This window comes from Phaseolus vulgaris, chromosome 3, assembly GCF_000499845.2.
Source record: "Phaseolus vulgaris cultivar G19833 chromosome 3, P. vulgaris v2.0, whole genome shotgun sequence".
Taxonomy (NCBI): domain Eukaryota; kingdom Viridiplantae; phylum Streptophyta; class Magnoliopsida; order Fabales; family Fabaceae; genus Phaseolus; species Phaseolus vulgaris.
In genome coordinates, this window is record NC_023757.2 from 5,032,347 (window position 1) to 5,049,248 (window position 16,902).

The 16,902-nt window shown below is 27.9% G+C and overlaps 1 protein-coding gene and 1 non-coding gene across 3 annotated transcripts; one reads left to right on the forward strand and one right to left on the reverse strand.

Annotated features, from left to right (window-relative positions):
• Positions 1-735: 735 nt before the first annotated feature.
• On the reverse strand, positions 736-809 carry TRNAT-AGU (transfer RNA threonine (anticodon AGU)). Its single transcript has one exon. It is a non-coding gene; the product is annotated as a tRNA-Thr (tRNA).
• Positions 810-13,778: 12,969 nt separating this feature from the next.
• LOC137806387 (UDP-glucose 6-dehydrogenase 4) lies at positions 13,779-16,504 on the forward strand. 2 transcript variants are annotated; one of them, XM_068606466.1, is made up of 2 exons: positions 13,779-14,052; positions 14,747-16,504. In XM_068606466.1, exon 2 carries the CDS (start codon positions 14,768-14,770, stop codon positions 16,208-16,210), a length of 1,443 nt encoding a protein of 480 aa, XP_068462567.1. In that variant the 5' UTR covers positions 13,779-14,052; positions 14,747-14,767; the 3' UTR covers positions 16,211-16,504. The 2 variants fall into 2 exon arrangements, with proteins under 2 accessions (XP_068462567.1, XP_068462568.1); XM_068606467.1 differs by lacking the exon at positions 13,779-14,052 and adding an exon at positions 14,364-14,644.
• The last annotated feature ends 398 nt before the right edge of the window (positions 16,505-16,902 follow it).

The following is a 16,902-nucleotide window of genomic DNA, read 5'->3' on the forward strand; positions in this document are numbered from 1 at the left end:
CCAAGGAGTAAGGTATGTCATTTATTACTGTTCACCTACCTGAGAGTTGACCACCCGCCTTACTGACTTGAGCATCGGAGTGCCTTCGCAGGTACCCCCACCATCCGATGTCCACCGAGACCGAGTGCCGAAGAAGAAGGAGGAGGACGAGAAGAATCCCAGCTCATCACCTACTCACCTGCCCGACCGAAGGAAGAAGAAGAAGACTTCAATAGTTCTTTAGGTCCCATCTAGCAGGAACAGTTATCATCAAAACATATATGAATTTTTTTCTGAAGGATTCGTCTTGGACTGAATTGTCTCAATACACAAACTGTGTTCTTATAAAACTTTAAAGGCACAAAGAAATTTCAGCAAAATTTTAGCACTCGCAAATTATGGTTCTTTTGTGTAGTGTTCATGCCTTTATATAGGCTTAAAACAAGTAGTCGTTGCATTCCCTTATCTATTCGTTGAGTAGCTTTGAACTCTCTTGATTTTCTTCTTCTTCTACTATCTTTTGATGAGCTTTTATGTTGAGAAGCTTTAGATTCCATGACATGCAACATTAGTTTTTATTCTCTTCTTCACACAATTTATCCAATAGTTGCCAAAACTTATCTTTCTCAATAACAAAACCTTTTACTCTAAACAATGATTAAAAGTGCATATTGTTCAAAACAAATAATTGACCCAAATTAAAAAATTGAAAAGAGTTCTTGCAAACAAATCTAAGTAAAAAAGTAATTATAATGATGCTTTCATTGAGAGTTGAACTCAAGACCTCCCGCTTACTAAACGGGTGCTCTAACCAACTGAGCTATGAAAGCTTTTATCTTTTAATATTTTAGTAAATCTACTAAAACATTCATTTAAAGTAACACTGAAAAAATACTGAATAAATTAAAAATATATAAAACTATAAAAAACAATGTAATCACATTTTATTATTTGATCACAAATACCAATTTTCTAAAATCATGGAAGAAAATAAGATAACCAAAATCATGAATAAGAAATTAAAGGAGAAACAAAATTTCAATTTAGCTAATTATGTATAAATAAAAGTCAATGCAGCCAGAACTAACCATAAAATAAGATACAGGAAATTTAATCTGTAAAATAAAATGAAGAGATCTTTTAAATTAGCGATCCAAATCAATTAAAAATTGATAATTAATAAGGTTTAACCTATAAATTTCTTTTATCAATTTTGAATTGAGAGTGGCAAGAAACCCACAAAATAGTCCATTTTGAAAAAAAAAATTAAACCTTTCTAAATATATTTTATTTACATTGAAAAAATTGCATAAATGTTTCAATTTTAATTTAAACATGGGTTGGATTCATACTCCATAATAAACCCTTGAAAACAATAAATAAATTGAGAACGTAAAAATATTATAAAGTAGACTTCAAGCCTAATTTAATCACATAAAATCAATGAGGTTTGCACCTATTTATATACAATGAAATGCTCTAATATATAGTCGATGTGAGATTTCCAACACACCCCTCACGCCGAGAGTAACAACTCGTGCATGAGATAACATATTATGGGTGATCTGATAACGGCCCGATAGCAGATGACCTGATAAGCCCAATAAATATTCGCTAGTATAGACTCTAAATAACTCTGATATCATTTTACGAAGTAGACTTTAAACCTAATTCAATTACATAATAAAACTGAAAACTGAAAGAGGATTTCCACCTATTTTGTCTGACAAACTCTATTAACAGAACAATTTCTGCAGGGTGATGCTAATCGCTAATGAAAAATATTTTACCCACTATAGAAAAAAAGCCCATAAATACAATATTTTCCTTTTGTTGTGCACTGACGTGATAAATTAGCTTCTCTTAACGCACTTTTGCACTGATTACAGCTTCTATATTGAGCATTAAACCACCCACCCTTTCCTTAAGATACAAGCATGTCATGTTGTTCCTCAAACGCAGCAAAATCTCCTTCTTTTGACAAAGTTTCTTCCTTAAAATCATGTAACGTAAAATGGCACACCAACCATTTGGTTCCATGTTGTACCTTCATTTCACTAAAATTGATCCATGTGAAACTTCATCTGAAAAAAAGTGGTTCAAGTCGGTTTTGAAAAAGAAAAAAGAAAAACTTCAAAGTCAATAAAATCATTTGGTTTGATCTAGTTTACTTTTGTCAAGGTTTTACCTAAACCAAGAACAAATAATGAACAAATAAAAGAAATTTGGTGGCAGAAAAAAAAAAACTTAATGCAACCTAATACTCAAGTTTGGCAACTTGTTGGAAAAAGTTTGTTTCATGTTATGAAATTTTGATATTTTAAAACTTGATTTGATGACACTCCATCAAAAGCTCGAAACATGGATGCAAAAATCATGTCAATGTAATATTTTAAAATAATATAGTATTTTTAATTATTAATTACAACTCAATAGAAACTTTAATCAATCAAATTTAACAAAGATGAATTATTAATTACAACTCAATAGAAACTTTGCACCAATATTGTAAAAACATCTTCAATAGTAGTTTCTTGTTGATTTCCTTAATTTAGCAAAAAAAAAAAACAAAATTTTGAGAAAATCTATTATTAGAAAACTTATGGGATACACTCATTTCTTTAATTTAAAAAAAATGAAGTTTGTTTTAACCTAAAAAAATTGTATAGGATAGAGTTCTTTTATAAATAAAAACACAAATTTCAAGTAAAACTAATCAAAGTCTAATTGAAATTTATTTGAAACATAACTAAATAAAAATTAAAAAAATATAAGTCTTTTAATATTTTTAGAAATTATTTTCCTATTAGAGTAAAATTGAATATATGTTTCTTAATAATAATATATTTAAGAAACTTGATTTAAGAAACATTAAAAAAATAATTAAATAACAACTAATTTTAAAAATAAAAAATAATCAAATATTATATTGATTAAGTTAGATATTATTTTATAAATTAAAAGATTATTGGTATCTAAAATATTTTTAATTATTAATAAAAATTTATAAAGTAGTTTTTACATTGATATATAACCTTAATTATCAAATATTTGTATATAATCTTATATTTTATAAAATAGTATTAATTAATTATTTTTTATTTTAAAATTTTTATTTTTTAGTAAGTTCTTTATTAAATTCATTAATAAAAATTTTAATAATATCATATATTTTCCTTCATAAAAAGTTTGGTATATGGGGTCCGTGTATTGTAGGGTGAAATGAACACAGATTGGAATGAATGTGGGGTTGGCAGCCCTATAAAGTATACATAAACATGCACAGTGGAAAAATAATAAGGTCAACGAGTTGGGTCTACATAAATTACTTTAAATACAAATCTGAATATTTAAAACAAATAAATATTGATTTTTCTAGGAAGGAGATTTAACAACAATAAATCTAAGTCAAATTTATATATAAAAAATTAGCATAACTTTCACTAAAAATTTGAACACAATAAATTTATAGTTTTATTTTTTATTTATATAGCGTTGAACTTTCTCAACGTTAATGTTAATTAAAGTAAGACTTAACTCTTCTTAACTATTAATTGATTCAGTTAAAATTTTGAAAATAAAAATTTTCCTATAGGACACAAGGTGGTGACGTTGAGTAGAAAAAGCAAAATGGTTTGAAAAAAGGCAAAGATGAGCATTATTGGTTCCATGAAAAGAGGTATTTGTTTGCACTCGTCAAGTGATACATCACCAACCTCACATGACTTGTTAGCATTACGTTAATCTAGCCAACACTTTCGGAAATGGAACCCTCAATTTTAATTTTTAAGAAATTTGTACCGATCGATATCGGAAAAGTCAATTCACTTAATTTTGTGATCCGGTCGCATTAATATATATTAAAGACGTTTAGTAAATGATAGTAATAACAATTATGAAAACTTTCTACGAATCATGATCATGTCACATCGAATCTAGGTGACATCTCCGAAAAATCAGCTAACTCTGATGAAAATATTGATTTATTAAAGATATTATCCAAAGATACCTATATACCAATATACCTCCCCCTATAAATTAGGGATCATGCTAGAAACCGGTTAACAGTTATATTTAATAGATTCGGTCCATCACAACAAAGGTTTGTGACTAAACACTATAAACTCTTAACATAGAGTACATTCGATCATTGGACTACCTTTTTCAGGTCAATCTCGACCGAACATCAATAATTAAAAAAGAAGACTTGGAGTGAGAAACGAGAAGAAAACCGACATATCAGTTCTAAATACTGGCTCCATTTTGTCCATACGAATATTTTTGTTAATTTTATCAACTGATTAATTTTTGTTCTTTCATTTACTATTATTTTGTTGGAACTTGACCCACCCATGCCAATCTTCACACATGTCTGTGCCTAATATAAACCAGCCATTAGGCAATTCTGCAATAAGCATTTAGCTGTTTTGACTATTCCAAAACCATGTTATTCTAATAGAATGCAAAGTTTGCGAAAAAAAATACAATAGAGAGAAAAAACTTGCTTGTGACAAGAGTTGCAAGAGTCTCACAAATTGCATTAAGCTTTCTTCTCGCATGATGTGATCAATGGGGTCAAACTTCATCATTGTAATTGGGTCAATGAGACTCATACTTCCTAAATGAGATGGACATGGTCTACATTCAATATGGATAATTTTAAAAGAATGTTAAATTATTTATGACAAAATATATTATTTAAGAAATTTTAAAAAGTTAGAATTATAAAATTTTAAGAGAAAAATAGATTAAATTTATATTTCTTTTCATCATACTCTATTCCCCAATCCAATTTTGTTGATGATATCCTCAACTTGACTAAGACTGATACAAAGGTTAGTTTGACTGCAGTTTAAGTATCATAATCTTAACATTATTTTTGACAAATATCGATGAATGTTTCTTTACGAATAAAGTCTAATTGTGTGTTTTTTTTTATTGTATCATCAAATTTCTTTTATTTTTAATGTTAGGTTAGAATTATTTTTTATCCATAGAGATTTTGTTCTTCGATATTAATAGTATTGTTTGACTAATGACAAATACATTTATTTTCAATTTAAGTCAAATAGAATTATATTCAATCAATATCAATTAAAGTTATTTTTTGACAAGTCAAGGTTATTTATCCATTAATATTAGTTAAACAAATTTGATCTACTTTTAGTTGAGGTCAACTATGTTTTTTTTAATTGATATTAATAAGTTTTTTATTTATTTATAGTGTTATAATTATTCTGATTAGACCCTTGTTATTTCTCATTCAATATAAGGATAAATCTTTAGAAATTTTAATTTAAAAAAAAATATAGTTTTACTAACAAATCAACTGAAGCACACACAATAATTCCATAAGCCTTAGATCTCTTAAGATTCAAACAACTGTGATGTCATAATGGAATATTCTTATTTTTACTCATATTTGATAACATATTATACATGTAATATCTAATTAACATATAAACATATATTACTTTCTCATATTGTATCTCAAAATATATCCATTTTCTTAGGAATTTTAATATATACACAAAAGTTTAAAAAACAAAACATCAAAAATAAAATATTCATCCTCTAGTTGTTCACTGATGAGCTCTATTACCTGCAACCTCATCTGCTTTCGTGTAAATTAACACAATCATCACATATTAAAGAAAATAAACACAAAACAAAGCACATGGTAAGTTAGCTATTTTTAAAACTTCAAATATAAAACTTTAAATATCAACATAAACCATCAATATTCACATATTTTTACAATTTCATCCAGTGTCTATCACGTTCATCATCCACATTACTCCTGTTAGATTTCTATTGATTCACATACTCAAACACTTGACTCTACTTCCTAAAGACTTGAATATTGAAATTAGCATCCAAGAGACCTGCAATGTCATACTACTCACTAAATCCACACAGTCATACGCATAATCTCCCACCAACTGAATAACTTCATCTATATGATTCCATTAGACCAATAGAGTCTAATTGTCTCATTCACAGGACACTCACAACTCAATACACCATAATAACAATTTCAACACAATATTTCCTTTCCTAAAAATACTATGTCTTTGATCGAAAGTTCACCTCATTAGATACATCATTTAATATCAAAAAACCAATTCTCATCAAACATCACATTTTAAGTAATTCAACAACTATTCAAATACAATTCAACTCATTTATATTCCCATTCAAACACTTTAAATTCTCAATCACAAACACTTTCAATAACTTATTCACCTTAACATCAATATATAATATTCAAAATCAACAATTTCAGTCAATATTTTACTTTACTCTTAAAAGAGACAATCCTGCAAGCAAAAGTTGGAGCTGGTCACCCCCACGTCCAAAAAAATCTAACTATATTACTAGGATCCTGAGGTAACAGAGATTAACCCTAAAGCTAAAAGAGTCATATGCAAAGCATAGACAGAGACAAACCAATCAAGTTCAAAATTTGATTCAAAGAAAAAAACAAAAATGAACTTACTATATCAGAGATCTGATCGGACAGTTTTGTAGTCTTCGTCGTTGTGAGGAGTCTATTGGCGGACTTCAATCATCAAATTGATGAGCGGGGAGGTCAGAATCTTAGAGAGAAGGGAAAAGAAAGGAAAAAATGAAACTTCTAAAGAGATGATGGTTCTTTTAAATGAAACCTGAATAACTGAATTTTCTATTTATATGCTCTTTTCATTTAATATTCCGGTGTCATTTAAAATATATCACTTATACTCTAAAGGTTATTTTCTAGATCCTTAAATAGTTGATGTATTATTAGAGTTCTAGAGGTTCGGGGATATTTTTAGTTCTTCTTCCACTTAGAATTGTTATTGTTTAGGAAGTAAGTAACTATTGAATGAAAAGTGAACTTGTTTAGAAATTGCCTTCTAATTCTTCAAAGTCACTTAAAAAATAGAAATTTTTTTATAATAGGTTCTCCGGTAAACCTTCCTTGAAAGTGGATACCTCTCAAGTTTATCTAAGTACCCTACACACATGCATTTGCTTATGTACCAAGGACAATCACAACAACAAATCTCTACATAGATAACAAATTAATCTAATTTATATAAATCAAATGTTGTAAAATAATTTTAATCAAGTCAAGCAAACTTAGTTAATTATTTTAAGAGAAAAAATAATTAATTTATTATAATAAATGTATCAGAATTATTGTAATTAACTATATGTATTACAACTTATCATAACAAATTATAAAATATTAATCTTTTAATGCGTTATTATAAATAATTAAATTTAAATTTAAATAAACCAAACAATCAATAAAATCAGCAAATTAATTTTCACAAATACGTTGAAATTGAAGTTATTAAATCATATGATTAATTTATATTACCTATTTAAATTTTGTATAAATCTAAAGACTTAAACTTAATTTTCATATATATATATATATGTATTATTATACGGTAAAGTTAATGTAAAGCTATAGGATGTCTCATACTTTTAGTATACGCTCCCATGAAGTTACCAAAAAAGTTATTCTAATAATAAATCGTTAATATATTATATTGTTTTTTATTGATATAAAGTTTTTTGTATAAATATAAAGTGCTTATTAAGGTCCTACCCAACAACTCATTGTATAAGAAATTTGATCCTTGAGTACACTTTTCTTAAGTATGAATCTTATTATCGAGTAACTATCATTTCTTACACGAACAACTACCTACCTTATTAGGTTTTTTTAAAACACATTATAGTTGGAACATGAGAGATCTTGCACGAACACAAAGTGTCTTCAATAGCAATCAAGGTGTGTGACTATAAGATGTATTATATATAATTAATATACTTTATGCTAAATTATTTTCTACGCTTTCTATAGAAAAATAATTACCTAATAAAGCCTTTATAATATGATTTAGTAAGAGTACAAAAGAAGAAAAGGCGATTCAATAAACTATTTCCATGAATAAGTTGTTGGAGACAATCCTTACTTCAAAATAAAATATGCCTAAGTATTATTTTTCTTCTTCTTAATTTTTCAATTGATTCAATTTAAATATCATTAATAGTTTTCTTAAAACTATTATCTCACCTTTATTTTTATTGCTAATAGTGTATCAAATGAGAATTTTTTTAAATATCCATCAACAAATATTTATAAAGAATAATTATATTATATAAATATCACATTATACATATGTCTCTATCTCAATGTCACCATTGATCATATGGCACATGCATATCAACTCATCAATTTCATATAAATATTACCATATATTAATCATCAACACCATCTTATCATCAAGATCATCTAGTATGTATCATTTGACTAAGGTCATTTAAACTTTCATACCAATGTTTGAGTAATGCTACTTTATTATATAACCTAACAAGTTTAAGATCACTATTTTCGCCACTTCATCACACTTGAGTGACCACATTTTATTTAAGCAATAACACGTAACAACATGGTCTCATAACTTGCAAAATCTCATGTACCATTGCTACTTATCAATGCACGATTGACTTTTTCGTCATTTAAGTGTTATTTTTTTCAAATAAGAGATAATTGTTTAGACCTCTCTTGCTCAAATCTCAAACTTGAGTTATATACTTTGTGACTTGAGTTTCTATGATAACACTTGTGTTACATTGAATGATGCATGCAATGATGATTTACTAGTTAAACGTTGTTTGAGTCGTAGTTTAATGTTTGAGCTATATAATCTCTAAAAACATATTTCACAATACATACATATAACATAAAATACCACTATTATAAAACACCCGATTCTTCTTACAATCATCTCCCTAATAACCCACAATTCTCACATTACTAAGACATCAACATCTCCACTTGTTCATATTACTAAGACATTCCTATTCTTCAGTCGATTGGAACATGTCGAATATAAACTTTCCTAAACTCAAAAAAAAAAAAAAAACCCTAACATGTTTTAACGAAAAATGTTGTTTTAATTGTTATTTTAATTTTGGTAACGCTTAAAAGAACCGTAACATGCGCGATAAAATTTGTATTTTTCACTAGTTTTAATAACATAATTATGAAATTTATTTTTTATGATAAAAATATAACTATGAATTGATTAAAATAAAATAAAAATAAGATACGTAGTATAAAAATAAGCTATGTAGTATAGAAATAACTTACATCATTTTAAACTTTGAAAACAATAAATAAACTGAAGTAAAAAATATTTCCAACATCTAACAGTTAAGAAAATCCTCATGTGTTTTTAGTTGATAAACTTCAGGCTCAAAATTTAACAGTTTAAAAAAAATTAAAAAATATTTCTCAACAAAAAAGCTAAAGCCTAAAAAATTGATTTTGTTTTTTACAATTTTAGTCTCTAATTTTTAATCATCCGTAATCATGTTTTTTAATGTGGATTTAAGCAATTTTGATTCTTAATTTTTAATCATTCATAATTTTATTCAATTTTCAGTTTAATTATATCTAACTTTTCATTATATTATACATTATAAAACTTTGAGATATTAGTGGAGTAGGAGTTGTATAAACTTGTTATAAATGTAACTTTATAACGATTTATATATTTTTTACAAACTGAAAATTAAACAAAGTTTTGGGTAATTAAAAACTGACAAATTAAAATTGCGTAGAAGATCATGAACGAAAAATTATAAGGAGAAAATTATTTTTTTTTGTAAATACAGACAATAAATTACAATTAAGTTAAAACTAAATTAAAACATGCAGTTGTTTTTAAACTTTGGAATAACACTTTTAGTTTTTGTAATATATGTTTAATTTTGTCTTCTCAATAATCTTCTTATTTAGATTAGTCTCTCAATTTTTATTTTTGCTTTTTAGGAATTTTTTTATTTTTGTTGCACACTACAGATTTTTTTCCTTCCTAAATAAAAAATTTTTGTATCTAGAAATATAAGCAAACCCCTTTTGAAGTATATTGACCCAATTTTCTCTTAGATTGACCCTAATTATCTACAACTACAATTACTAAAAAAATTTATCTTACATAAAGAACATTTATATATAAGTTAAATAAATTATTTAACACTATTTTACTTAATATACTTATAAATAGAACACCATAACTAAACAACATAGAATTTTTTTTTCTTTTGACTCCTGATCTTCAATTTAATCTAAGAACGATTGCTTGTACATGATTTTGCATCTGCCATTTTTGTTGTGTTGAAATATCTTCCACGGTACTCAATTTCTCTGTCCATGTGACATACTACTTTTCTGAAATTCAAAGCTTCCTCAAAATTCGAGAAACGGAAACAAATAAAAAATTTAAACTGAAGCATTACGTTTTAAATAGTAGTTTTATATATTATTTTATTTTTCCTAAGAAATACATTTTAAACATAATTTTATATTATGAAATGTTTTTTTGTCAATGAGATAACACATCACACACAACCTTGTAACATATATATTAATACGGATATTGATACGATACAGACACGGAGATAGGAGATACGTATAATCTCTAAAATGTAAGATACGAGAGACAAATCTTTATATTATATAATTATGAATTATATAAATTGACAATAAAGATTTATGTGCACAAGTATGTTTTAGATTATTTTTTAGAACAAAAAAATGTTTTTTATGACTAGTTCAAAATGATTTGTTTTTTATTTTTATAATTATAATAAAAATTTATACAATAAATTTGAATTTTTAGAAAATTAATGTACTTTTCATTTTTAAAGTTGTATTAAAACAGTACTAGAATTGTCAGAAATCCAACAAATACTTTTTGAATTTGACATTTCACGGATACGTATTCTATAAGTGTCATACGAGTGTCGGTGTCCGAGTATCTGACACCGACACGCCATTTAAAAGGAGTGTCGGAGCTTCATAGGTGATTTGATAATGAATCAGTTCAATAAAATATAATAAGTTATTAAAAATTATGATATGATCTTAAAAAAATGAATTTTAAGTTTAATTTAATTTTATAGTATCAACTTATAGTTAAAATTTACATCCAACAATTATATATGAAATATTTTTATATTGTGAGATTTTTTAATATTTTTTCTTAAATTTAAGAATTAAGAAATTTTCACTCCTTGTCAAGAAAAGGTTTAGAGATACATGTATAATATAAACCATGAAAATTGTCATTAAATATGTGATATGAAATTGCGAACGGTGGCAAATAAACATGAATAAATTGATTGCATTAATTTTATAGTAAATAAAATATTAATTTATAAATTATTTAAAATAATTTTTAATTTGATTATTATAACAATTAATTATATTTTTTTCTATAAAATTAGTTTATAATTAATGATTTTGTAGTGTTAAGTTTTAAATTAAAACTTCACATTTACTTTTTTTCATCGTTTATTTAAAGATAACTTTATAGAAATATTACAGTTACTTATAAATGTTTTATATATAGAGAAAGACTATGTGGTAAAAGAAACTATATTAAGTGGGTCCATCTTTTTGTTTTTTCTTGAAAGTGTTTTATATTTGATAAAGAACACACACTCGTATATTTCTTTTCGAAAAAATTATCAAAAAAGTGTGTAAAGTGTATTGAAAATACTTTAAATTGGATATTTTCAAAACTATTATTATTTTTAAAGTAACATAGTTATTGTCTTAAGAAATTTTAAGATGATTTTCAATATAAAGGGTTTTTCCTAAAATAGAAGAGTCTGATAAAAGCTGTGCTATTGTTTTTGCTTAAAAATTAAAAAATATTAAATACTTCTATTACTTAGATAAGTGAAAATGTTTTGTTGTATTAAATTCAACTTCACTCTCCCAAAGAAAATAAAAAATAAAAATTCTACTTCAACGTCAATATAAGAATTTTTTATTTTTTTATTTATCCAATTAAAAAAAAAGACATTTGAATTAAAAGACAATTAAGAGATAGGATTATTACTTTTTAATAAGAAAAAAATAAGAAATAATGGAAGATGACTTCAATCTAACTCCATATAGTTATTATTCGTAAAATTTATGTAATTAGAACCCAAATTTTATGTTCGTCATTTATTGCAAACTATAAGAGAATGTTTATTAAATACTATATATTCCACCACATGCAAATAATCAATTAAGTAAATTTGTCAATAGTGTCAAAATCCAAGATCAATAACAGAGAATTGTTTGCATGATTGCACAAGTATTTTAAAATTTTAAAAAGTTACAAATAAAATAAATTATTAAAGAGATTAATAGATATTTCAATTATTAGTTATAAATAAATCCGTATTAAAGAGATAAATAGATTAACTTGAGAAAATTATGAAAATGTTTGTTTAAATTAAAACACATTATATCTATTGATATGCTATGTCAAAATTTAGATTAGTTAAACACTAAAAATCTTATAAAGTCAATCTAGTTAAGAAAGAAAAACGAGTTTTACATTATACAAAACTTAGATTGAGTTAAGATAAAATTAATTTGATTTGAATAATAAAAACTTAAAAAAAAAAGAAAAAAGAAACGCAAATTGTGTAGAAAGCAGTTTCAATTTTTTTCTTGTTCAAAAGTAAAATTTGTAACCGACTTGTATATATAATTCTTCACAGAAACTTATGCAATGAACTAAATTGTATTGTTTGGTTTTTTCTACTCTTCACAACTCCAATTAATTAATGTTGCTACTTGTATGAAATTAAATAATTAAATGTCCTTTATACACATGAAAATTTAAATGCAATCAACTTTATTATATAGTAAATTTACAAATGTTGATTTATATTTATTAAGATATATTATAATAAATACTATAAATATTCTTATTTATAATTTTTTTCTATAATTCTTCTATTTATTTAAGAGAACGAGACACCAAAATCGGATTCAATTCCTCATATAACACTATTTACACTTTATTTCCGCATCTAACACTTTTTATTTTATTTTCCTATTTAACACCTTTTTGTTTTTATTTCCATATCTAACACTATTTCAAAAGTAAAATAATATAAAATTAATGTAAATGTATACTTAATGCTTAAAAATGAGTAGGCACTTTAATATTATCTGTGTGTTCACTACTAATACTAATTGACTTTGATTTTTTTATAATTATATCATATACTTTTTACTTAAAATTAACATGATTACATCATTAATAATAATAAAAATAAATATTAATTTATGTTTATAGATTCAACTTTTATGTTGTTGTGGGGTTTAATTTTTTATTTAAAAAAAACTAAACATTTTTAATTTATTAATCTTTTATTTTTATTTTATAAAAACTCATTTCTTTATTCATTAATAACTATTTTAAATATTAAAAATATTTATTTTTTTAATGCATTCAAATTTTTTTTTTTTTTTTACTTTTGAAATGGTACAAGAGAAATAAAAATAAAAAGATGCTAGATATAAATAGGAAAGTAAAAACAAAAAAGTACTAGAAAAATAAAAGTGTAAATATTGCTATATTATGAATTGAGTCACAAAATCATTCAAAATTTAAAATTTGAAAATGAATCATCTATTTCCATTCAAAATCGTCCCTTCAGATATACCAAATGTTTTAGAAAAAAAAAATAAAAAATGACAACAAGCTTGTAATACCAAAATAAAATTAAATATTGATATAAGGATAAAATAGAAATAAGAATGAAAAATTTCGTTTATATAAAAATATATAATATAATGTTTATTAGTTTTATTTTTTATTTTTACAAAGTTAAAAAAAATTAGTTGGAGTTTGTTAGATAGGAACAGTAGAGAATATCCGATTAATTAATATGTAATGGATAAACAGTTAAAGAAGAATTTGCGGAATTAAATAAAAAATGAAATAATTAGCGGGTAAGAAGAGAAGACGCAGAAAAGGAGTGAAAAGCGAAAACGTGTGAGGCACATTGTAATGCATTTGTCACGGAAAAAACTATGGTCTACGGAACGGGACGGGTTAGATCTTGATCTTTCACTGCCACTGTCTCTCTCTCTCTCTCTTCGTTTCTCTGTATAAATTCTCACACCTCTTCATTCCTCTCATTCCCTCCCTCTCTCCCTCTTAATTCTTCTTACTCTCTCACTTCAGATCTCTCTTTCATTCATCATTCAAGGTAAATTCCACCCATCCAAGCAAATGCATCTCTTTTCGTCTTTCCTTTCTTCCATTATTTCCCTTTTGATCTCTTTCCTTTTCTTGGCTGCAAGTAACTTTTTTTTTCCTACCCATTTTCTGTTTCTTTGCTTTCTTTCGATTTCGACTTCTGGGTGTTATTGTTTCGGCCCCAATTGCCACCTTTTTTTTTATGTGGGATTCTTTTTTTTTTTTTTTAATTTTGGGTCGGTTGGATGATCACTGGATCTGTCGGTTTGGCTTGTTCCGTATGAATAGTGTTGTTAGATCTGGTGTCTGAATTTTTATCATGTGGGGATTTGGATTCCACATTTGTCTCTTCTTTAGTATATTTTGGTGATGTGTGTGTCTGCATGTGTTTATTAGCTGAACATTTCAATCATATATGTTTAACATTTTGAATTTTCGTATCTAATGTTGTTTCTCTCTCTGGATCTGTTTGTATTTCTGTGTTTGATCTGCATGGGAAGTGTGGATCTTGTTCTTCCTGTGGTTATAGTCGGGATTGCGTAGCATTCTCTTGGAAATGATGTTGGTGGACGAGTTTTGTTGTATCTATGGTCTTTTCAATTGTATGCTGCTTTGGATCTTGATATGTTTGGGAGTGAGTTTGGAATTTGCATTGTTTATGCGTTATTTTGAGTTTGGATCATTGTGTGTGTTTTGTGGCGCAGGCTGCTAGACAAGAATAAAAAATGGTGAAAATTTGCTGCATTGGAGCTGGTTATGTCGGTGGGCCAACCATGGCCGTGATTGCCCTGAAGTGTCCTGAGGTTGAGGTGGTGGTGGTGGATATTGCCGCTCCACGAATCAATGCGTGGAACAGCGACCATCTTCCCATATATGAGCCTGGGCTTGATGATGTGGTGAAGCAGTGCAGGGGGAAGAACCTCTTCTTCAGCACTGATGTGGAGAAGCATGTTGCTGAGGCTGACATTGTCTTTGTTTCGGTGAACACGCCGACAAAAACTCAGGGGCTTGGAGCTGGCAAGGCAGCTGATCTCACATATTGGGAGAGTGCTGCTAGGATGATTGCTGATGTTTCGAAAACAGACAAGATTGTGGTCGAAAAATCAACTGTGCCTGTGAAAACGGCTGAGGCAATTGAGAGGATTTTGACTCACAACAGGAAAGGCATCAATTTCACAATTCTGTCAAACCCTGAGTTTCTTGCTGAGGGCACAGCGATTGCAGACTTGTTTAAGCCGGATCGAGTCCTTATTGGAGGCAGGGAAACCCCAGAAGGTCAAAAGGCTATTCATGCTCTGAGAGATGTATATGCACATTGGGTTCCTCTTGATAGAATCCTTTGCACCAATTTGTGGTCTGCTGAACTCTCAAAGCTTGCAGCCAATGCTTTTCTGGCCCAGAGGATCTCCTCTGTGAATGCCATGTCAGCACTTTGTGAGGCAACTGGTGCTGATGTCTCACAGGTGTCTCACTCAATTGGCACAGACTCAAGAATTGGACCAAAGTTCTTGAATGCCAGTGTTGGTTTTGGTGGATCATGCTTTCAGAAGGACATATTGAACTTGGTGTATATCTGCGAGTGCAATGGCCTCCCTGAGGTGGCTAACTACTGGAAACAGGTCATTAAGGTGAACGACTACCAGAAAAACCGGTTTGTGAACCGTGTGGTTTCTTCCATGTTCAACACAGTTTCAGGTAAGAAAATTGCTGTTCTGGGATTTGCTTTCAAGAAGGACACTGGTGACACTAGGGAGACCCCAGCCATTGATGTGTGCAAGGGCCTCTTGGGAGACAAGGCCAAATTGAGCATATATGATCCTCAGGTTTCTGAGGACCAAATCATGAGGGATTTGGCCATGAAAAAGTTTGATTGGGACCACCCTGCCCATCTTCAACCACTTAGCCCCACTTCCAACAAGCAAGTATCTGTGGTTTGGGATGCCTATGAGGCAATCAAGGATGCACATGGTATCTGCATCATGACCGAGTGGGATGAGTTCAAGAACCTTGATTACCAAAAGGTTCATGACAGCATGCAGAAGCCTGCATTCGTTTTTGATGGCCGCAATGTTGTTGATGTCAACAAGCTGAGGGAAATTGGTTTCATTGTTTACTCCATTGGCAAACCTCTAGATTCATGGCTCAAGGACATGCCTGCAGTGGCTTAAAGGAAAAAAGCAGAGTTTGGAGCTACCTTTTTGGGAAGAATGTGTTGGTCTTTCAGAGTGATTGCCCTATCCTCCTGATATGCTATCATCTTGCAGTTCATATAGTTTAGATTTCTGTTACTGTTATTTCTTTCATGTTACTTTTATTTGATCAGGTTTTACCCCAAAGTTAGAGAGCTTAATTGCCTGAGTATCATGGTCTTTAGCTCTTTAAAAGTCCTTATTTTGGTGACCTGGTTTATCGTAATAAACAAGTACTGAGGAATTCTTATACAACGGATATCATTGGTTTCATTAATGTTCTTTTGTTACTTTCTATGAGCTTTAAGAAATCATTATAAAATTCCACTTTGAAATGAAAAATGTCTTTTGTTGTTGGCAGCAACACACAGGTGAATCTCTATAAAGTATAAGTTAAATTATATTATTAGTTATTAACATAGCACGTGTTGCATGTGGACTTCATAAATTTGTCCTGAGATGATTGAGGAATGTTGAGATTTCTAATGTACTGTACCCTCTTTTTTCACACCCACGAAATTCCATACAAAATCTTCTGATAGTTTTAATTTTTTATTACACACCATAATAGTTAAAAAATATCCCAGTAAAGTGACGAGATTTTGTCTTTTTCTTTTTTCTAGAGGATACTTCCGTCATTTCCATAGTCCTTTTCTGGTTGGTTTGGGGAA